This window comes from Erinaceus europaeus, chromosome 11 (genome assembly GCF_950295315.1).
Source record: "Erinaceus europaeus chromosome 11, mEriEur2.1, whole genome shotgun sequence".
Classification (NCBI taxonomy): domain Eukaryota; kingdom Metazoa; phylum Chordata; class Mammalia; order Eulipotyphla; family Erinaceidae; genus Erinaceus; species Erinaceus europaeus.
The window spans coordinates 74096896-74121208 of NC_080172.1; the positions used below are offsets into that span (position 1 = coordinate 74096896).

Consider the following 24313-nt stretch of genomic DNA (forward strand, 5'->3'; position numbering starts at 1 on the left):
TAAGCCCAGAAGAAAACATTTTGGGTCTATGTGTGCATGGTTTTATTTTGTTTTGTTTTTTAACTACCTACCTTTAGTTTTTCTTTTTCCTTTTTGTTTTTGTTTTTGTTTCGGTTTTCTTGGAAATTTTATTTATATATAATTTTTTTGTTTTCTCTTGGAGAGAGATACGGAAAGAGAGAGAGACCAAAGCACTGTTCAACTTTGGCTTGTTGTGATGCTGGGGATTGAACCTAGGACCTAGGAGCCTTAGTTATGAAACTGTTTTTCATAGGCATTATGCTGTCTCCCAAGGGCCCCTCTTGGAAAGTTTATCAACCATGAACACTCTCTGGCAAAGCAATAGAGAAATGACTAAGCAATGTGGATAATGTGATAAAGTTTTCATACTACTGCCTACCTTTATAAGATAGATTACAGAACCTTAGGCAATTTCTCAAGAGTCATTATGGTCCTCCCACAGCTCTTATTCATAAAGAGTATGGCCTTTCCTGCTCAGAGCTGTCTGTATATTACCAAAGAATAAGAGAGAGAGGGAAAGGGCTGAGTTTCATGAACCTAGAACACAGTTTACTATCTGATCCTTGACTCACTGTCAGCCACAAGCAGAAAAGGGAATATTTTCAACTAAAGGCTCAGCAAAACCCAGGGAGCTAGAATAGTAGGCTCAACAATTTTAACTGCTCATTTTTTAAAATATATTTTTATTAATTTATTATTGGATAGAGACAGACAGAAATTGAGAGGGGAGGGGGAGACATAGAGGGAAAGAGACATCTGCAGCCCTGGTTCACCACTCATGAAGCCTTCCCCCTGCAGATGGGGACCAGGGATTTGAACCTGGGTCCTTGTGCACTGTAATGTGAGCACTTAATCAAGTGCACCACCGCCTAGCCCCTACTGCTCATTTTATATGCATTACTGTGCTCTGTCCCTCCCTGGCTACATTTGTAAAGGAGGCTTTTGACAGCCTCCATCCTTTCTGCTGCCAAAAGCTCTACAACAGTTTCGCTGCCTTGATAGTGAAGTAAGGATACAAATAGAAGGTCCATTACTAGAGGGTTCTTCCACTCTGATGACTTACATACATGTCTTCTGAAATCAAAGAAATATAATCTGGTTCCAGAAGGTCTCATTGCTAGCTACTCATCTGGTTTTTAATCAAACAGGCTAGGAAATTCATTCCTTCCCCATGGACAGTTTCCTACACAGAAGCTCAAGTTGAGTAATTGATGAGCTGAATACTAGAGCCAAACTCCCTGGGTTCAAGTCCCAAGTCTGCTAGTTGTATGACTTCACGAAAAGTATTAGCCAAGGCATGTACAAACTATTGTATTTACTGTCAAATGTAAAACATGAATCCCCCAATAAGGAAATTAAAATAAAATAAAATAAACTTTCATGGGGGGACAAAAAAAGTATTAGCCAAAATGAATGTTAACATTTCTGTTTGTAAAATGCAGGTAATAGTGATAATAATACCCACATCACAGAATTATCTTATAAATAAAAGGCAAAGTCAGTCAGCAGATAGAAAGTCCTTGCTAGACAGGCATGATAATATCAAGTACTCTTATCTTTGAAGCTAAGTCATATTCTCAGCCTCATTTCTGAGCCCACAGTTTGAATTCTAAGATCAAAGAATATAGCCTTTGTCCACATGGTATAAAGAGAGAAAAGAGAATTCCAATCTCAGAATGAAATCCACATTCCTCATTTTGACATTGTAGGTCCTCCCTAACAGCCTCCATCCTTTCCATCCTTTCCATCTACATAACTCCTACACCATCCCCATAGTCCTCCAGGTAATTGATTCATTGAAAAATAAATAAATAAAGGGGACTGGGCGGTAGCGCAGTGGGTTAAGTGGGCATGGCACAAAACGCAAAGACCAGTGTAAGGATCCCGGTTACAGGCCCCAGTTCCCCACCTGCGGGAGGGTCGCTTAGCAAGCGGTGAAGCAGGTCTTCAGGTGTCTATCTTTCTCTCCTCCTCTTTGTCTTCCCCTCCTCTCTCGATTTCTCTCTGTCCTGTCCCGACAAGGATAACAGCAACAACAACAACAACGACTACAACAAGGGCAACAAAATGGGAAAAATAGCCTCCAGGAGCAGTGGGTTCATGGTGCAGGCACCGAGCCCCCGTGATAGATAACCCTGGAGGCAAAAAAAAAAATACAATAAAATAAAATAAAGCACCCAAGTGCCATGTACTATACTTGGTATAGTTCTCCCACTTGCCAGTATTTTTGTTTTTCTAGTAGACTATGTGCACATCCACAATGCACTTTCAGATACTCTAACCCACCAGGGCTTCCCTCTTCTCACCTGTCAGGGGTCTTTTGGCCTTTTCCTGGTATTCACCATACACTGGTTATTGTGTTTGGTGATATTTTATATATGTCTAACCAAAGTACAAGTAAATCAAAAGAAGTCTCTAAGTTACTAGTACTGTGTTGTACACTTAGGAGGAACTCTGTGAGTATGTAATTTACTGGATGTTTCAAGATGGCACAAAGCAGACCCATTATCATTCTTTTACAAGCACACTTCTGCTGAGTATTTTCTCTCAATATAGAGACTTCTCTCAATATAGAGACTTAAGGATTCAATCTGCAGACATGGACTAAGTATGATTATGGTCAAATCAACCACCCATTAGCTGTGTGACCTAGTGGAAGATATTTCACCTCTCTGGATTTCCATTTCCTCATCTGTAAACCTGTAATTCTTCCAATACTTGTAAGGATGAAATGAAGTAATACATATAAAGCACTATGAGTTGCCAGGGAGGTGACTCACATGTCAAGTGTAGGACTTGCATACGAAGACCCAAGTTTCACCCTCGGCATCACACATGTTGGAATGATGCCAATTCTTTCACTTTCCCTCCCTTTCTTTCTAACTCATTACATAAATTATTCTTTTCTAAATTTTTTTATTATCTTTATTTATTTACTGGACAGAGACAGTCAGAAATCGAGAGGGAAGGGGGAGATAGAGGTGAGAGGCACAGAGACACTTGCAGCACTGCCTCACCACTTGTGAAGCTTTCCCCCTGTAGGTGAGGACTGGAAGCTCGAATCTGGATCCTTGTGCATTGTAACATGTGTGCTCAACCAGGTGAGCCAACACCCGGCCCCCACATAAATTATTCTTAAGAAGCACTTTAAATGAGGGCAAACAAATAGTAATGAATGACTGTATAAATAAATTTTCATAACTGTTGTAGCTAATGTCTTATTGAATTCATCCAGACTGTCCTAAAAAGCATTTTCTAAATGTGTTAGATTGGAGGCCAGGTGGTAGCACATCTGGTTAAGTGAACACATGATAATTCGAAAGTTCAAGTTCAAGCCCTCAATCTCCACCTGCAAGAGGGGGAACCCCCACAAGTGGTGAAGCAGTGCGTCTCTCTATCTCTCCACTATCTCTCCCCTTCCTTCAATTTATCTCTTTATCATAAATAATAAAAATAAGTAAATATAATAAATAAACATGCTGGATCTACTTTACGGGGAAAAGGCACTCTTTTCCCTTCTTCATTCATTAGTGTTGTAAGGTGTTCAAAGAGGCATCTTTATCTCTATACAATTGATTAGCTGCCTCATGTACAAATTACTACTGTTATCTCCCCCATTAGCAAAGCTAAGTAATTCTATACAACTAAATATGTGAGTGTCTTGAAAGAGGAAGGAAGATCTTAAGCAAATCTGATTCATTATAAATCACATCAAACAAAAGGCTATACAGAGCCATCAGACTCAACACTTTCCATAAAGCACCATAGTTATGGTTTTCAGTCTATCACAAGCATCAGTGAAAGCAAAAAATCCTACCTGGAATTTAGAAAGTATGATTATACCCCTTGTCATCAAAACATTGAAAGTAGTAGCAAAAAGCAGATAAAAAGGGAAATGAGATTTTTATTTTTATTTTTTTGAAAATGAGATTTTTTAATTAAGTTCAGTTTTAATGCACAAGCTAAAAGGAAAATAATTCCTCATTATTAATAATGAGACAAAATGAAACTGACAGAGAGAATGGGGAGTTCAAATTCACAAATTCAAAGGAAAAAAGAAACTAGCAACTTTCCCTCATGATACTTGCAACGAGGGGGCCATACTGCTTCCCAACCTCATAAAACAGTTTGTACAAACTGGTTCTCACTCAATCTGCATTTAGAGTATGACTCCTGCTTGGTAGTTATTGGAGCTCTGATGGTGGCCTGGCTTCTTCATAATAATACAAACCTCAGGAACATAGATGTAAAAAGTGGTTCCTCACTCCCTAGCCACATGGAGCAGTGCAAATTACATACTCTCTATATTTCATTTCATCATCTATAAAATGGGATAAATAATCATAATGCTTCTGAATTATTACAGAGTAAGCTTATTAAATAAGATTCTCTATATTCATTTTTACATTATACATTCAGCCCAGAGCTTAACTGTAATACATACTCATAAATGATAATCAGTCACTATCATCTAATCGGTATGTGCAATTCAATAGCCAAAACCAAAAGGTTAGTCATTGTTCAAGCCCATGGATTTCTTGTTGAGAGCAGCCAGTTTTGAAAAATAGCCCAACAAATTAGTTTCGCATAGCTCATTAGAGAACAAACACAAATCAAATTACAACAAAATGAGTAAATTAAGCCTCTAAATTTGTTGAGTAGCCCTGACTATAGACACTAAAATATTGATGTGGGGAACCTAATATTCTTACTTATGCAATAATGTTCCATTCAAGCCATTTGCTTCTTTCTCATCTTCAACCTCATACTCTGATGGCCTCTCAGAAGCACAGTATATTTTCTATGTTTTTTTTTTGTTATTGGGGGATTAATGTTTTACAATCAACAGTAAAATACAGTAGATTGTACATGTGTAACATTTCTCAGTTTTCCACATAACAATTCAACCCCACTAAGTCCTCCTCTGTCATGTTCCAGGACCTGAACCCTCTCCCCCACCCCAGAGTCTTTTATTTTGGTGCAATTTCTTATTTTCTTAATTGCATATTAAAATATCGAAGGTAGATAACCTTAAATATTTACCATCTAGATAGACTCTATCTCAAAGATGTATTTATTCTAAAGAACAAAAAAAAGGCTTCTCAAAATTATTTATGATAGGAAAGCAACTGTAATCTATGCATGTAACAAGATTAAGTGGGATTAAATTTGATTATTAAATTTATGAGTTGTGGATATTATAGTGATTATGTAAAATATTTTACATATGTATATGTAATATAATTTATATATATTATATATATATATATATATGAGTTGGGCAGTAGCGCAGCAAGTTAAGCACATGGGGCACAAAGGGCAAGGACCAGAATAAGGATCCCGGTTCGAGCATCTGGCTCCCCACCTGCAGGGGAGTCTCTTTACAAAAGGTGAAGCAGGTTTGCAGGTGTCTGTCTTTCTCTCCCCCTCTCTGTCTTCCCCTCCTCTCTCCATTTCTCTCTGTCCTATCCAACAATGACAACATCAATAACAATAATAACTACTACAACAACAAAAACAAGGGCAACAAAAGGAAATAACTAAATATTTTTAAAAATCTTAAAATACATATACTTTTTTTTGAGTCTACATCCCTCAACTCTGAAGGTTAGTTAGTAAAATACTGCCCTACTAACATAGGATGTCTAGTATCAATCTATTATAGTAAAGTACAACAATGTATAAGAGTCAAATGTTTCTCTGAATAATACAGTCAAATGTTGCATAAACGTAGCACGTCCTAAATTTTTCTAAACTGAAAGACAAGGGGGAAAATGTGTCCAAAAGAATACAATAAACATGCCATGGATACCATGCAGCTTACCTGCAGTGGCTAAACAGGAACTCATCAGGGCAAACATGGCAATCACATATTGAGAAGTCATTTTTATTTCTTCAACAGTATGTCTCATCCAGTTATTTCAGCCTCTAGTTACCGCAGACTGTAGAAATCACTCCAAATCAGAAGTGATTTTAGAAGCCTTCTTTCCAATTATCAAATTGCCTATAAAAATAAACACATTCAAGAAGAAAACTAAATATAGAAACTCTTCTCATAAACCAACACTAATTAAAGTGAAATGGAGAATTTTTAAAGATGTAAGATAAATTTGTCTTAAAGGTGCCAACACAGCACTCAGGCAAACTGAGGTGAGGACTATAATTACTAATAAAGATTTTTTTTCATAGCAAATACTTTTGCAAAGCCATACTTATTTTTGGCATTTGGTTGCATGTGAGATTTTCAGGAATAAAGAAAAAAAACAAGGTGCAGGGGTACCAGTAAGGTAGTATCATCAGTTACATGGTGGCACTAAGGTCATTAATGACACTTGAGATTTGAATTCCATAATGCCAGCAAGAAAACAGAAAAAACTTTGATTAGAGACTCAGTCTAATGCTATAATGACAGAACAACCCCAAGAATCAAATTAAAATGCACTGAGTCAATCAAAAAAAAAAAAATGAAGAATGAGTAAATGACAAGATTCTTATTTCAACTGTTTGCCAATAGTTTAATTCTTCCCTATCTCTTATCTCTTAACTCCATCTGAAATTCTCACTACTACAGTAGGGGGATCCAGAAGATCTTTTCTAACCTTTCTCTTTCTACAGTCTAGAATGATTAGTTTTGTAGTAACTTGCTTAACTTGAATAAGATCCTAAGTATTACTTTTTTTTTTTTTTTCCAGCTCTTGCCTATGATGGTGCTGGGGAATGAACCTGGGATCTTTGGTGTCTCAGTTATAAACATCTCTTTGCATAACCACTCTGCAATCTTCCCTGGACTCATAGATTACTTTATTTAAGCACTTCAAAGTATATGTTCCAGACCTATCATCCTGAGGCCTAATACAGCACCTGTTCAGTTCAACAACGACTTACTGAGCACCTACTATGTTCTCATCAAGAAAAAAGTAATAGGTAGTAGATGGTGGCATAGCCAGTGAAGTGCACACATTACCAATCATGAAGACCAGGGTTCAAGTCCCTGGTCCCCATCTGTGAGGGAGACGACTCAAAAGTGGTGAAGCAGTGCTACAGGTATCGCCCTTTCTCTCATTCTCCCTCCCGTTCACCTTTCTCTCAACCTCTATAAAAAAAAGATGGTCAATGGGAACAGTAGAATCATGTATTCACCAACTCCCAGCATAAGTCTAATGACCAAAATTAAATAAATAAACATGATCTGAAAACTGGATAAAGGCACACAAGTGGAGACTTCCAGAGGCAGCAGCAGATCTGTTTCTCTCCTCTCCTCTCCTCTCCCAGATCAACTAGGAATACCAAAAGAGACCACCTGGGACCAAATAAGACAGAACTAGAACAACTTCAGGCACCCACCAAATAACCAGTGAGTGCAAACACAAGTGGCTGGTGGACAGAGAGGAGCCTACGGAGAAATTAAGTGGCTGGTAACAGTCCAGCAGTTTTTCAGAGACACCACCTCCAGTCTGTTTCACCAACAAGGGGAAAGCTGAAGGGAGGAAAGGCCTCCATGGAGACTCACCAAGTGCAACTCTGAGTCTCCATTCCTACTGCCCTCAGAATCTGGATCAGCAGCAGGGAGGGACATGAGGGGACAGAGATCTAACCAGGAAACTCAGGAGAAGACCTATACATTGGTGGCATGGCATGGGGCTGTGAAAGTTTCTTTGCATAACCACTGGATTATCTCTGCCACACCCTGCATTATCTCTTGGTCAGGAGTCAGTGATTAAGCTAAGAAGTCTACTTATAGTTTAAAAGCCCTCAGGATCCCATAGCCTATAGGGAAGAAAAAGCACAAAAGAGGCTTTTAAGTCACTGAGCTCCAAATCAGGGATTGAAATACTATTGAAACAACTGTTAACTTCCACCACTGTGAACCCTTTAATTACCTTACTTAGACACAAGTTAATCAAGGCAAGAATGATCAGTAATTTGAAAAGTACTAAGAGAGGGAACTCATAATATACAAAATGGTTAAACCAACAAGAAGAAATATTGGAGAAATGAACCAGGAAAAGAATCCAGCTAAAAGCCCCCCAAAGGGTGAAACACAAAATAACGAGGTCAACATCCAAACACTAGCTAAGGAAATAATCACAGGAGTGAATAAAGGGTTTGAAAGAATTATAATCAGAAATACAGGAACAACAAATGAGACTATGGAAGAAAACACTAATTGTCTCAAGGTTATTAGAGAGCTGAAAGCTGAGCTAAGAACACAAATAGCTGAACAAGCTAAAACAGTATCAGAACAGAGTAACAAAATAGATAAACTCTAGAAAACAGTAGAGGGCAGAGAGAATAGAAACAGTGAGGCTGAAGACAGAATTAGCAAGATCGAGGATAAATTAGAGACAACTAAAAAAGAAGTAAGAGATCTCAAAAAGAGATTAAGAGATGCTGAAAACAACAACAGAGACCTATGGGATGACTTCAAAAGAAACAATATACGCATTATTGGCTTACCAGAGGAAGAAAGAGAGGGAAAGAAGAAAGCATTCTTCAGGCCATAATAGCTGAAAACTTCTCTAGTCTAGACAACATCAAAGACATAAGGATTTAAGAAACCCAGAGGGTCCCAAACAGAATTAACCCAGACCTAAAGACACCAAGACACATCATATTTAGAATGGAAAGGAATAAGGATAAAGAAAGGATCCTGAAAGCTGCAAGAGAAAAACAAAGAGTCACCTACAGAGGAAAACCCATAAGATTAGCAGCAGACTTCTCCACACAAATACTACAGGCCAGAAGAGAATGGCAAGACATCTACCAAGTGCTCAATGAGAAAGGCTTTCAACCAAGAATACTGTATCCTGCTAGATTGTCATTCAGACTAGATGGAGGCATAAAAATCTTCTCATACAAGCAACAGTTGAAGGAAACAATTATCACCAAGCCTGCCCTGAAAGAACTTCTGAAAGGTCTCCTATAAACTGTCAAACCACCATAAATAGGCGATATACCAGAACACTCTAAAACTCTATAAGAATGGCGTTAAAATATCTTCAATCCTTGATATCAATAAATGTCAATGGCGTGAATTCACCTATTAAAAGACACAGAGTAGAAATATGGATCAGAAAATACAACCCAACAACATGCTGTCTACAGGAAACCCACCTAACTCAACAAGACACAGACTCAAAGTGGAAGGACGGAAAACTATCATACAAGCCAATGGCCTACAAAAAGGGCAGTAACAGCTATTCTCATATCTGACACAACAGACATAAAAATAGGTAAGATTAAAAAAGATAGGGGTGGACACTACTTAGTGCTCAGTGGATCAGTCAATAAAGAGGGCTTAACAATTATTAAGGTCTATGCACCCAATGAGAAGCCATCTAAATACATCAAACGTCTACTGAAAGAGCTACAGCAACATATTAACAGCAACACAGTCACAGTAGGGGACTTCAACACCCCACTCTCTCAACTTGACAGATCACACAGGCAGAAAATCAATAAAGACATAAGGGAGTTAAATGAAGAGATAGATAAAACTAGCACTATTGGACATTTTCAGAGTCATTCATCCTAAGAAACTAGAATATACATTTTACTCAAGTCCACATGGGTCATTCTCAAGGATAAACCATATGTCAGGCCACAAAGACAGCATCAGCCAAACAAGAGCATTGAAATCATCCCAAGCGTCTTCTCAGACCACAGTGGAATTAAACTAACGCTTAATAATCAACAAAAGATTAGTAACAGTCCCAAAATGTGGAAGATCAACAGTACATTACTTAAGAACTACTGGGTCAAAAAGGAAATAAGATATCAAAATGTTTTGAGAGTTCGATAAAAATGAAGACACAACCTATGAAAATATTTGGGACATAGCTTAGGCAGTACTGAGAGGGAAGTTCATAGTCATACAAGCACACATTAGGAAACAATAAAAAGCACAAATAAACAGCCTGATTACACATCTTAAAGACCTAGAAGAAGAAGAAGAAGAATGAAGGAACCCTGAAGCAACCAGAAGGACAGAAATAACTAAAGTTAGGCAGGAATAAATAACGTTGAAAATAAGAAAACCATACAAAAGTTGAATAAAAGTGAATGTTGGTTCTTCGAAACAGTGAACAAAATCGACAAACCTTTAGCCAGAATCACAAAACAAAAAAGGGAGAAGACCCAAATAAATTGGATAGTAATTGAAAGAGGAGATATCACAGACACCACAGAAATTCAACATAACATGCGAGGCTTGTATGAACAACTATATGCCACAAAGCCAGAGAACCTGGAAGAAATGAATGATTTCCTAGATACCTACCAACTTCCTAAACTAAGTAAAGAGGAAGTAGATAACATGAACAGGCCATGACAGCTAATGAAATTGAAACAGTTATCAAAAATCTTCCCAAAAATAAAAGCCCTGCACCAGACAGTTCTACAAATGAATTCTACAAAACCTTCAAAGAAGAACTAATACCTCTACTTTTAAAAGTCTTCCAGAAGACTGAAGACACCAGAATACTCCCAGCCAGCTTCTATGAAGCCAACATCACCCTGATACCAAAAGCAGACAGGGACACAACCAAAAAAGAAAACTACAGACCAATATCTCTGATGAACATAGATGATAAAATATTAAACAAACCTCTAGCCAACCAGATACAGCAGTCTATTAAAAAGATTGTTCATCATGACCAAGTGGGGTTTATTCCAGTTATGCAAGGTTGGTTTAATATACATAAATCAATCAACGTGATCCACCACATCAACAAAAGCAAGATCAAAAACCACATGGTCATATCAATAGATGCAGAGAAAGACTTTGACAAAATCCAACATCCCTTTATGATCAAAACACTACAAAAAATGGGAATAGATGGAAAATTCCTCAAGACAGCGGAGTCTATATATAGCAAACCTACAGCCAACATCATACTCAATGGTGAAAAACTGGAAGCATTTCCACTCAGATCAGGTACTAGACAGGGCTGCCCACTATCACCATTACTTTTCAACATAGTGTTGGAAGTTCTTGCCATAGCAATCAGGCAGGAGCAAGGAATTAAAGGCATACAGACTGGAAGAGAAGAAGTCAAACTCTCCCTATTTGCAGAACATGATAGTATACACAGAAAAACATAAGGAATCCAGCAAGAAGCTTTTAGAAATCATCAGGCAATACAGTAAGGTGTCTAGCTACAAAACTAGCATTCAAAAGTCAGTGGCATTCCTCTAGGCAAATACTATGTTAGAAGAAGTTGAAATCCAGAAAACAATTCCTTTTACTATAGCAACTAAAACTATAAAATATCTAGGAGTAAACCTAACCAAAGAAGTGAAAGACTTGTATACTGAAAATTATGAGTCACTACTCAAAGACACAAAGAAGTGGAAAGATATTCCATGTTCATGGGTTGGAAGAATTAACATCATCAAAATGAATAGACTACCCAGAGCCATCTACAAATCTAATGTTATCCCCATCAAGATCCCAACCACATTTTTTAGGAGAACAGAACAAATGCTACAAATGTTTGTCTGGAACCAGAAAAGACCTAGAATTGCCAAAACAATCTTGAGAAGAAAGAACAGAACTGGAGGCATCACACTCCCAGAGCTCAAATTATATTATAAGGCGATTGTCATCAAAACTGCTTGGTACTGGAACATTAGTAGACACACTGACCCGTGGAATAGAACTTAGATCCCGGAAGTAATCCCCCACATCTATGGACATCTTATCTTTGACAAAGGTGCCCAGACTATTAAATGGGGAAAGCAGAGTCTCTTCAACAAATGGTGTTGGAAACAATAGGTTGAAACATGCAGAAGAATGAAACGGAACCACTGTATTTCACCAAATACAAAAGTAAATTCCAAATGGATCAAGGACTTGGAGGTTAGACCACAAACTATCAGATACTTAGAGGAAAATATTGGTAAAACTCTTTTCCACATAAATTTTAAAGACATCTTCAATGAAACGAATCCAACTACTAAGAAGACTAAGGCAAGCATAAACCTATGGGACTACATCAAATTAAAAAGCTTCTGCACAGCGAAAGAAACTACTACCCAAACCAAGAGACCCCCTCACAGAATGGTAGAAGATCTTTATATGCCATACATCAGACAAGAGGCTAATAGCCAGAATATAGAAAGAACTTACAAATCTCAACAACAAGAAAACAAGTAACCCCATCCAAAAATGGGGGGAGGACATGGACAGAATATTCACCACAGAAGAGATCCAAAAGGCCGACAAACACAAGAAAAAATGCTCCAAGTCTCTGATTGTCAGAGAAATGAAAATAAAGACAACAATGAGATACCACTTCATTCCTGTGAGAATGTCATACATCAGAAAAGGTAATAGCAGCAAATGCTGGAGAGGTTGTGGGGGTCCAAGGAACCCTCCTGCACTGCTGGTGGGAATGTCAATTGGTCCAACCTCTGTGGAGAACAGTCTGGAGAACTCTCAGAAGGCTAGAAATGGACATACCAAGATCCTGCAATTCCTCTCCTGGGGATATATCCTATAGAACCCAACACAAACATCTGTTGAACATTATGCCAGCTCCCCCCTGCTCCATTGCTTAGCTGTGGACTATTTACATAATTATTGTTTTGCCTGAGACCGCTCTGCCTGCAGGGCATTGGTTTAATCCCCGCTGGTTAGAACCTTTGCAACAACTGGAGTCCTGCCCTGCCTGCAGAGCATTGGTTTAATCCCCTGGTTAGATGGAATTCGTGGTCTTTTTCTTCTCTCCACCCACTCTCCTACTCAGTTCCTTTTTTCAGCCTGCCACTTCCACCTCAGAAGATATAAAGGCAGATCAATAAAGACATTCCATTGTGTTCCCACTCATCCACGAGAGTTCTTGGTTCCTCTCCCAAGTCGCTGAGTAAGTTGCAGCCTAGGTTGGTGCCAGGCTAGCTTCGCGGGCAGGAGAGAGAGACGACCAGGGACTCATAGGTGAGTGGTATGCAGTTCAGTCTTTATTCATGTGGAACGCAGCACAATCTAAGCTATCTCTAATCACAGTCCTGTCCTTAATATATCCTAAGGCAGAAGTGTCAGGTCTGAAGAGCATGTACGTAGGATAGGGGGTGGGGAGAAGGAAAAAGTGTGCAAAACAGTGAGGATTAAACCAATGCCCTGGAGGCAGGGTGGTGCTTAGTTAACAGTGGTTATGTAAATAGAATACAGTGTTAAGCAGGGAGGATTAAACCAATGAAACAGAAGGAGTTTTAGAAGCAGAATTAGAAGCATACCAACAGGTTGGCTCCAACTGAGTTCTCTCCAACCCAGAGATCACGTGCCTGGGTAGAAACACCCTCAGGCTAACTTGGAACCCATCCAAAAAGATCTGTGTACACCTATGTTCTTGGCAGCACAATTTGTAATAGCCAAAACCTAGAAGCAACCCAGGTGTCCAACAACAGATGAGTGGCTGAGTAAGTTGTAGTCTACATACACAATGGAATACTACTCAGCTATTAAAAATGGTGACTTCACCATTTTCAGCTGATCTTGGATGGACCTTGAATAATTCATGTTAAGTGAAATAAGTCAGAAACAGAAGGATGAATATGGAATGATCTCACTCTCAGGCAGAAGTTGAAAAACAAGATCAGAAAAGAAAACACAAGTAGAAACTGAACTGGAACTGGCATATTGCACCAAAGTAAAAGACTCTGGGGTGGGTGCGTGGGGAGAATACAGATCCAAGCAGGATGACAGAGGACCTAGTGGGGGTTGTATTGTTATATGGAAAACTGGGAAATGTTACATATGTACAAACTATTGTATTTACTGTTGCATGTAAAACATTAATTCCCCAATAAAGAATTTTTTTTTAAAAAAGGCACACACGCCCTGCCTAATCTCAGCCCTGGGCAAAGCAGGGTCACAGAGTAGCCAGGAACCATCTCAAATAGCTGCCTTGTTACCCTCCCCCAGGAAGCTTCCACAAAACCAGCTGAAAAACTTCAGAGACAATATATATGTGCATTATATGTGTGTGTGCATGCACTGTATATATATGCACACTGTCCACAAATATGTGTAGTACTTAGAAAAGTACCTAACATACAATATGTAATAAATGTTAGTTATTTTTATCACTATTTGTCCATATTTACAGTGATAAGATGGAGATAGTAAGGCATAGCAATTTATGGAATTCTTAGTCACTGTAAAACTAGTTCTATCTTTTGTTTATTGAAAAGTGAACATTATAACAAAGATAAGCTAAAGGGTGGAAAGAACTAAAAGAACAAAAAGTTACCAGAAGAAGAAAAGTTAATGGCATAATAGCCCTATCTGGAAAACTAACTAGAGAAGGAAGGGAAGGTGATGGTGCACCTGGTTGAAGGCACACATTACAAAAGGCCATAGGTTTGAGCCCCTAGTCTCCACCCACAGGGGAAAAGCTTCACCAGCAGTCAAACAATGGTGCAGATATCTCTCTTTTTCCCTATCTCCCCCTTCCCGCTCCATTGATCTGACCTCAGGGCCATGTATATTCATATTTAGCACAAAAGCCTGTATAATCTCTGTCCCTGTCAGTCTGAGCTCACAGTCCACAGTCTTCCTCAAGTGGCAGAGTAAGCTGACCCAGCCTCCCTGCAGAAAATGGGCAGTTCCTCACTTTATAGTGAAGATAATGTCCTGGACAGGCCCTTGAAAGGGCTTATGATGGCATTCCTGATGGAAGTGAATAGTAATGGTGGAGAGAGGGGGTCTGTTAGAGGTCTAGGCCCATGATATCTACAAGGGAATACTAGGATTCCTTGACTTGGATCCCAGGTGATGAGGTAGCATGGTAGTGACCAAAAAGGCCACCACTGAGTGTGCTACCCTCTTTCCCTTTTCCAAGCTTTGTAGTACCTTTTTTATCTGATGAGATTGGTTTTTCTCCCAGCTGTTAAAATGCTGAGTGTCATTTACTGAACCTAAATCAAGTCTATGAGGTCTAGCCTCAAGTTGAGGAGGAAATACACCCAGGATTTTAGTGGGGTCTAAAAGAGCCTTGAGTTTTACTGCATTTACTTGTTTGATGACTCTAATAAAGGTTGCAACAGGGACAATAATTGTCCTTTAGTTGATACATATATTTTTGCCAGTATATCTCTTGGCCAATTGTGTATAGTGTTTCTTCTAAAGATTATAAGGGGTAACAATAATGCTGATGCTATCAGAAGAGATTAGGAAATATATCTTACTTTCTTTTTTTGTAATTAGTTGAGTAGGCAGAGTGATTAAGGGAAGTGAAGTAGGGGTAGGAAAGGAGGGTGTCTAGATGCAAGTAATAAATATTTGATTAGAAAATGTATGGTGCCTTCTTTAGGCCATTTTACTAGACTGCTGAGCTTATTATGTCTAAGTCTAATCATAGTGGACTATTAAGCACTTTTACTTTGAGATATACAGCTGTCCCTAACTTATGGATACATGTATACATGTACCCAGTCCCCCAGACCCTATCCTATGTCTAGGTTCTGTAACTTTATTAGAGAGTGCCATCTGACACGGAACTGGGTAGTCCCATGTGATAGGAAAGGTCTGACCCTGTTATTGGAGTTGGAAGATTGATATGTCAGGCTTGATATCTATGAATACAATCCAAAGCAAAAAAAAGGCAGTGGCATCAGCATAATGTGGCACAGTGACACTGGTTGTATTCATTTAGTTGAGGTCAGTAGAGGTAGTATAATAGGGTAAGGTATCCAGAGGAGAGACATCAAGAGATACAGGCAAAGTGTCAGAGATTCCAGGACTGGGATAAATACAGATTTTAAAGAGAATGAAGAAGGCTTCTTATGGTATTAAAGAATTAAAGCTCATGAAACACCAAGGGAAATTTTTGTAAAGAAAAGCCCTGTAGGGGGTCGAGCGGTAGCACAGTGGGTTAAGCACACATGGCGCAAAGCGCAAGGACTGGCTCAAGGATCCTGGTTCAAGCCTCCGGCTCCCCACCTGCAGGGGAGTCGCTTCACAGGCGGTGAAGCAGGTCTGCAGGTGTCTGTCTTTCTCTCCCCCTCTCTGTCTTCCCCTCCTCTCTCCATTTCTCTCTGTCCTATCTAACAATGACATCAATAACAACAATAACTATAACAACAATGAAAAAACAAGTGTAACAAAAGGGAAAATAAATAAGTAAATAAATATTTTTTTTTAAAAAGCCCTGTAAAGAGATCTCAGAAAATGGCTTCCCAGAGGAATTTTATGGAGCACATAAACTATAACCAGCAAGAGGCTTGTGGGAATATTTAATGAGCTTGTGTCACCCCCTATCCACAGATGCTTAGGGTCTGTGGAGCTGTGTGCACTAAACCAGGGGCTTATATCAGGTCTGAATGAACCTGTGAAAAAGAAAGGCAAATGGTTCTATTAAAAATATAGTCTGCAAATTGCTGACAAGAATATTGGGCAATTATTAAAATGCAGCAATTACAGATATAATAGAGCCAAGCTAAATAGCTTGATGCCCAAAGGCAAACCACAGCAAGTTTACACCGGATCTTAAAACATCTCCAAGGAAGTCCAAGACAAGTTGAAACTACACACTGCTGTTTCTAACAAAGAGGGAGCTTTTCTTCTTTTAGCTTAAAAGTCCCTCTACAGTGTAACTTATTCAGAAAGAAAATAAACTGCAGAGAACTTCCGTCTAATCTCCTCAATGTGGTGACAGGATCCTAAGGTGGAGAAAAATGAAAAGGGAAGCATGTTGTTCCCATTCAGTAGAACTCCAGTTTGGGCCAAGACTTGCACACATCAGCGCCTTAGCACACGAGTGAGGGATCAGTTACCCCGTGAGAAGAATGCTAGATGATCAAATGCTTCCCCAAAAGTTGAATGTGGAATAAAACAGATAAATACAAACTCCTTTTTCTTTGCTGAGGTTATATCACACTTGATTTTCTAAGACCAGAGACTTCCCACTCCAGTTTTCTGATCACAGTGAATCTTTTTGAACTTTTCTTTATATTTTTTATGTTTCCTCTAGAAATACAAATTGAGTGTTCTGACATCTGCAAAGAACAACTTATAGCCAATGTGTAAAAGTAATTTTGGCCAAATTTCAAACTAATATGTACATCCAAAAAGGGTACTTGACTTTCACTATCCACCGATAAACAGGAAAATACTGAGTGAGAACTTAGTCAATTTTAAAACAGATGAATGTACTGCTAATTCCTTAATTTCAACATTCCTGTATCTATCTCTGAAGTAATTAAAGTGATTAAACTGCTAGCACACACACATACACACACACACACACATTCTCCAGGGACCCACCACAATGCTCACATAAAGACTAAGATTAGCTGAAAACTGCCACCCACATGAGTACTTAAAATCATCAAGGGTTAAACTCATGTTCAGAAGGAACTGGCTGGTAACAATTTTCCCTGGATTAACCAGAGAGAGACCAGAGAACCACAGAACAGTGGTGTCAAGGACTAAAACCAGAGCCTCATATTTGCCAGGCATGTCCTCTACCTGCTAAGCTACCTCTCCAGCCCTAAACAAAATATGGCAAATAATGCCTGCAAACAGGTCTAAAGACTGTATGAAAAACAACTTCCTGAGTGGCTAATGCAATCAGCTATATGTATGAGAGTATTCAACATCAAAACTTACAATTGGCTCATAGCTGATCGATTTCTCAATTAAGAGTACTAATGTACTAAAAAGACATGGTCTTTGAAGTTGCAAGGGTCAACATGATTCAACTGATAAAGCCCACTCCCTAAGACTACCACTCTCTCAGACTAATAGAGCACATTCAAGACTAGAAACCATGACCATGGTTTTTTTCATGACCACCACTTTACCTTCCAGCTCAAGGACTGTTGTCACAAATTAAACCATTTTCTTCTCTATGTACCACTACACAAACTATCAGAAAACAGGACATTTAGGGGCCAGGCAGCAGCATACTAGGTTAAATGTACATAGTTCAAAGTGCAAGGACCCGTGGAAAGATCCCACTTCGAGCCCCCAGATCCCCAGCTGCAGGGGCGTTGCTTCACAAGCAGTGAAGCAGATCTGTGGGTGTCTTTTTCTCTCCCTGTCTATCTCCCCCTCCTCTCTCAATTTCTCTCTGTCCTATCCAATAAAAGGGGAGGGGGAATGGCCACCAAGAGCAGTGGATTTGTAGTACCAACACTGAGCCCCAGTGATAACCCTGGAAGAAAAAAAAAAAAAAAAAAGAAAGAAAAAGGAAGGAAGGAAGGAAACGGGACTTTATTTTTTTCTCCAAGACAGGGAAACACCTGTCATAGTTACCATCAGAGATTGATACTTCCATGCTAACTTATGCACTAGATAAAAATCACTGCTATTCACAAGTTATGACTTGACTTCAAGACTGTGCAGTAGTCAGGTGAAGGTGGCAGTTCAGTGACGCTAGCTGCCCTCAAATTCTGAAAATGCAAAGGACAACATGCAGTACAAACCTGTGCCCTACCATACTCTAATGCTGAAACTATTCAGCCACCCCAACCCCTCATCCCCTATAAGGATAATATTCAAGAATCTGAAGCTCTTAAGAAAATATATTGAATAGAATTTTTTAAAGCATTCTCTAAACTCAAATAAGAATACCTGAGTTAATAGTACCTTAAGCATGAAATGGTTTAATAAGAGACCAATAGAAAGTTTCTGCTATTTAAGTGAAATCTGGCGAGAGAGATATACTCTCTCTCTCTCTGCAAGTGCTTAAATAAAAGCTGCTAAAGAAATTGCTCTTTTAAAAAAGCAATCACTCTGATGGTTATTCAACATGTTCAAGGGACCTGAAAAGAGCTAGGATGGGTGACTTCAATATCTAGCTTGGCAGTCTATAAAAGCGGTTTACACTGGTGGTGGGGGGTGACGCTTCGCAAGTGGTGAAGCAGGTCTGCAGGTGTCTTTCTCTCCTCCTCTCTGTCTTCCCCTCCTCTCTCCATTTCTCTCTGTCCTATCCAACAACAGCTACAACAAAAATAACAATAACAACCATAACAAGGGCAACAAAATGGGAAAAACAGCCTCCGGGAGCAGTGGATTCGTAGTGATGGTATTGAGCCCCAGAAATAACGCTGGAGGCAAAAAAAAAAAATTCATCCTTAAGATAGTCATCATACTGCAAAGCCACACACAAAGGATAGTGAAGCTACTGCCTCAACACCTCTAGTGTAAGTTGCATGCATCTGGCTGCATGGAATCCTTCAGTTCTACTCAGTAATTCCCAAATTAGTTACAAGAGTATAGTCAGAAAGGTGTGGGTGAGCCTGCTAATGCTACTACATCAACCAAACAGCCTGGAGTGCCGGATCAGCTTTCACCAGAAGGGCTTATTAAACCATGGGAGTAGGGGCTGGGGAGATAGCATAATGGTCATGTAAACAGACTCATGCCTGAGGCCCCCAGGTCCCAAATTCAATCCCCTACTGCTGGTATGCTACTAAGACCCCTTCTGTTTCATTGGTTTAATCCCCCCTGCTTAACACTGTATTCTATTTACATAACCACTGTTAACTAAGCACCGCCCTGCCTGTAGGGCATTGGTTTAATCCCCACTGGTACATGATGTCTTTTTACTCCGCCCCCTCTCGTAGTCACCCTGATTTCCACCACTATCTTTTCGCTCCACCCTCTCTACGTCACATCCTGTTTCCACCCTACTTGGCGAGTGTATATAAGGACAGGATTATGATTAGAGATAGCTTGGTTTAGATTGTGCTACATTCTACGTGAATAAAGAGATACTGCTTTCCAGCTCAGCCATGAGTCCCTGGTCATCTTTCTTCCGGCTGCGAAGCTAGTCCGGCACCCTACACCACCATAAGCCAGAGCTGAGCAGTGCTCTGGTAAAAATGAATGAATGAGTGAATGAATGAATGAATGAATGAATGAATGAATGAATGAATGAATGAATAAACAAACCATGGGAGTGCAGTTATTACAGTAAAATTCAGCACACCTGAATATTCCCAGGACACTGTTCATTATCCCTAAGGTGCTAGCAAGCACCCAGGCATTGAGAAAAGCATTAGGGAAGTCACATCTACTTGACTTTTATTAAACTATTACTTCTTTGGTTAATGATTTCTTTGGACAAAGTTAAACTTGGAAAGCTGGAATGTATTGCAACTCATACCTGCAGGTAAATCTTGAAGTAATTCTTTCCTTCCAGAAATAGCTTTCCAACTGTATGTTCATTCCAGAAAGGCCACAATCTGCTTACTTCACCTTTCGTCATACAACAGGCAACCAATGACAATACCATATGCAGTCAATATTACTATGCACAATGCATGTAAAAGCAGTAGAACCAGTAGGGTACATGTCTTGCAGTGCCTTAAGCAGAGTCTTGGGCTTCAGCCCCATCACCCCTTGGGAGCACCATGACAAATGTGATGAATGATGCTGTGGTATCTCTCCTATCTCTGTCTGCTCGGTCTCTCTCAGAGAAGAATGAGAAGCTGGCCCAAGGAAGGCCATTGGTTAATGGTGTCATATATGCACATGGTCTAGGTGTCATGTAAAAATGAAATGCAAGACATAAAAGTAATATGGAAGGATGGTGAATTATCAGACTATTTCTCCATAGTAAAAGTCAACGAATAAGAGTTGTATATAATAAAGAACCTAGAGTCTCAAAGTTTCAAAGGAACAGGAGAGGCAGTTCTAGCATCAATAGTTTATAAATTCAGACAAGTTACTTCATGGTCTTAAATTCTTCATTCCTAATGTGAAGAACTATAACAAGATCTTAACTCATTTCCCATCACATCATTCCAAAAACCACTTCTGATTAATCCCATTCCATTCCAAACACTCTGGAGTATATATATGATAGAAACAGAAATTGAGGTGGAAGGGTAAAAAAGAGGGAAAAAGAGAAACACCTTCACCACTCTCAAAACTTCCCTCCTATAGATGGAGGCCAAAGACTTGAATCCAGATCCATGTGCATGGTAACAAGTGCACTCTACTAGGGGTGTCACCACCAGGCACCCCAAATAAAATCTTTTATTCTGTTTTGTTTTTTATTGCTACCAGGGTTGTCATTGTGGCTTGGTGCCTGCACCAACAAAGTCACCACTCCTAGTGGCCTTCTTTTTCCACCACATCACACACTCCCACACACCCCTTTATTTGACAGGACAAAGAGAAACTAGGAAGGGAGAGGAACACAAAGGAGAAGAAAGAGAGTCACCTGCAGCACTGATTCACTGTTCATGAAGTTTCCCCACCACACTCCCTACAAGTGGGGATCAGGGGCTTGAACCTGGGTCTTTACACATGGTAATGTGTGTGTTCAATCAGGTATGCCACAGCCGAGACTCTCTTACTTATTTTTTATTTTACTACTATGTTATTTTACTACTAATTGCAATTATATGGACTAACAACTAAACCTGAATCTTCATGTAAAGTGAGACTTCACATACACTTACAGAAATCTGAAATGCATGATCATGTAATAGCTAGCAGGAACAAATTAACAATACTAGAAAGTATCATCCAAGAAAAAAGATAGAAAGCAATCAGCTTGACAACATACACGTAAATAAAACATCAAGACTACATTAGAGGACAAAAAAATTAATGAATCATCTCCTGAGCAATGTAAGCAAATACAAAGCCTGGATTTTGTCAGACCTGCCCATTTCATCAAAATAATCATTTCTATTCTATCCCACAAACTCTTAACTCATTCCCCCTCACATTATTCCAAAAACCACTTCTGATTAATTCCATTCCACCCCAAACACTCTGGCTCCTTAATGTTTTTTATATAATTTGTTCCATGTTATCTTCTCAGAGCCAACTCAAAATGTTAAGAATAGATAACATCTATCCCAACCCATTTATTTTACAGAATAGCAAACCAAAAATTAGAAAGGCTCAATGACTAGCCCACTGTTAGACAACTAGTTACAGCACAGCTGAGACTTGTCCATGTGCTGCTCTGAAATTATTCCGTGGCTGTTTGTGTGTTTACACCACATTCTCTTTCCTATAGAGATTAACACCCTGCTTTCTTCTCCTATTCACACAAAATGCCTCAGTTATGATCTATTAAGCACAACTGTGCCTTCACTTTTTTTAATTTCACCCTCTTAACAACACAAAGAGCCTAGCTGTTCTTGATACCACTTTAAAGTGGCAAAAGTGAGGCTTCAAGATACTAAACAGCCCCAAAGTCACTAATTAACAAGTTCTAGCAACAGGATCTGAGTCCAGGTCTGTCTGACTCTACACTCTCCATCACTCCTGCACTGACAGTCACCTTCTGGTAGTGGACAGTCTGATTAGATATGACATAAGGAATATGGCATCTTGTTTGTTTTAATGTTTTGTTTGCTTTATTTAATGAGAGAGATAGAGAGAGAGGAAGAGAGAGAGAGAAAGAAGGGGAGAGAGAAAGAGAGACCTGAGCATTGCTCAGCTCTGGTTTATGGCAGTACTGGTTATTTAGCCTGGAACCTCATAGCCTCAGGCATAAGAGTCTTTTGCATAATCATTATGCTATCTCTCCAGTCCGATACTTTGTTTTGAAGCACAACAGTAAGGCTCAATCAGCAGTTTTGCTTTATCTCATTCATTCAATCAACATCAACATCTACCATGTGCCAGGCATTATTTTGGTTGCTAGAGATACAGAGTATAAGGCTGTTTTCATAGTTTACCTTCTGATGTGGAAAAGACAAGAAAAAAAAAAAAAAAAAATATATATATATATATATATCATGTAATTCTAAGTCCTATAAAAGAAAAATAAAGAAGGTTAAAGAATGTTGAGAAGAGGGATGTTATTTTAGATAGTGTGGTCAAAGAAGGTCTCTTAAATGAAGGGACGTTTGAGCACAGAGGTAAAACAGCTATCACAGTGAATGATGGACAAGCATCCTAGGCAATTAGCAACTGCAAAGGCCTGCCAGTATGGGTTTACTTGGTCTATTACTTGGAATCAAGAGCATAGTGTATGTAGAACACACTGCAGTCTACTTGGTTTAAATCTCTGCCCAGCTTCTTCCTAATGGTGTAACTAGAAGCAAATTGCTAAACAGCTCATACTCCTCTGTAAAATAAATATGATACTTCTATTTTCCTATGGGATTGTTATGAAGACTGAGTAAATTAATAACATGTAAAGCACCTAACATCTAATATGATCCCAGGGTGTGAGAAAATGGTTGTTGCGGTTTTATCTACGTCATTACTAACTTTATTCCAATCATTTTTCAATGGAAATTTTTGAATCCCAAGGATAAATGATGCTGCTGACTTTGCACATGGCCAATAAATTCCTCCTAAATCTTAGACTTCCTTGGCTGGGCTTCCTGCCCGGAGGAGAGCTCAGCAGAAACCATACCAATGTTATCACAGAAAGAGTGGGAGGCAAGTCACTCTAACATCCCTATTTACTAAGATAAAGTATGCTCTTCATGCAACATGACCCCACACCCAACAGACAGTTTCAAAACTGTAAATTACTGTTCCTTGGATTTAAGTTATTGACTTCACTGGACTGATATCTATTTAGTATAAGAAAGAGAATGAGAGCGTCACTCTGGCATTCAAAATGCCAAGGATGGAATTTAGGATCTCATGCACGTAAATGTGGCGTTTTATTCACTGTGCCACCTCCCAGGCCACTGATTTCCACTAGTCTTGAGATTCCATAAGCACCACTGATAGAACTATGTAACAGTTTTTATTGCAGTCCTCAGTCTTGAGAGTTAGTTTTTTCTTCAAAATGAAGATGATTATTTAACTTTCAAAATTCTTTCTCAAGTGGCCTTGGAGGTGACAGAGTGAATAAAGTGTTGGATTTTCAAGCATGAGATCCAGACTCTGTAATGTGTGAGCCTAACCAGGTGCACCACCGCCTAACCCCAGAGGTCCAAACAGTGTTACCCAGCATCACATGTGCCAGAGGGAGGCTCTAGTTTCCTCTCTCCACCAAAAATTAAATTTTTTCTCCAATGTCCTTCGTGCCCAAACTGAATTTTTTTCAAAGACATTAAGACATCAAAATATTATAGTACATAAGGAACTGGGTTCAAGTTTCTAGCCCCCATCTGCAAAGGGAAGCTTCATAAGCAGTGAAGCAGTACTATAGGTGTCTATCTTCCCCATTTAAAAAAAAAAAAAATTAGGACATCAAAGCAAAAAGTCAAAGGTGTATCATCTATAGATTATTCCTTAGCCCCACAAGAGACTGACATACTTTAATGATGGCTCTTTGGCTTACCAGGCCATCTCACCTCCCCCCTAGTCAGGGAATCCTGGGATTCCCACACAGACATGATGGGCCGAGACCTC

General features: G+C 39.2%; 1 protein-coding gene across 2 annotated transcripts in view; it reads right to left on the reverse strand.

The window, feature by feature from the left end:
* Window positions 1-24313, reverse strand: part of TGFBR3 (transforming growth factor beta receptor 3) — a 231647-nt gene that overhangs the window by 190238 nt on the left and 17096 nt on the right. Inside the window, exon 2 of one of the 2 annotated variants that reach the window (XM_016188854.2) lies at window positions 5846-6025. The exons of the other annotated variant lie outside the window; for it this stretch is intronic. Within the exon in view, the coding sequence (XP_016044340.2) occupies window positions 5846-5933 (88 nt within the window). The 5' untranslated portion in view covers window positions 5934-6025. The remainder of the gene's footprint in view (window positions 1-5845; window positions 6026-24313) is intronic. 2 annotated transcript variants of the gene reach the window in all.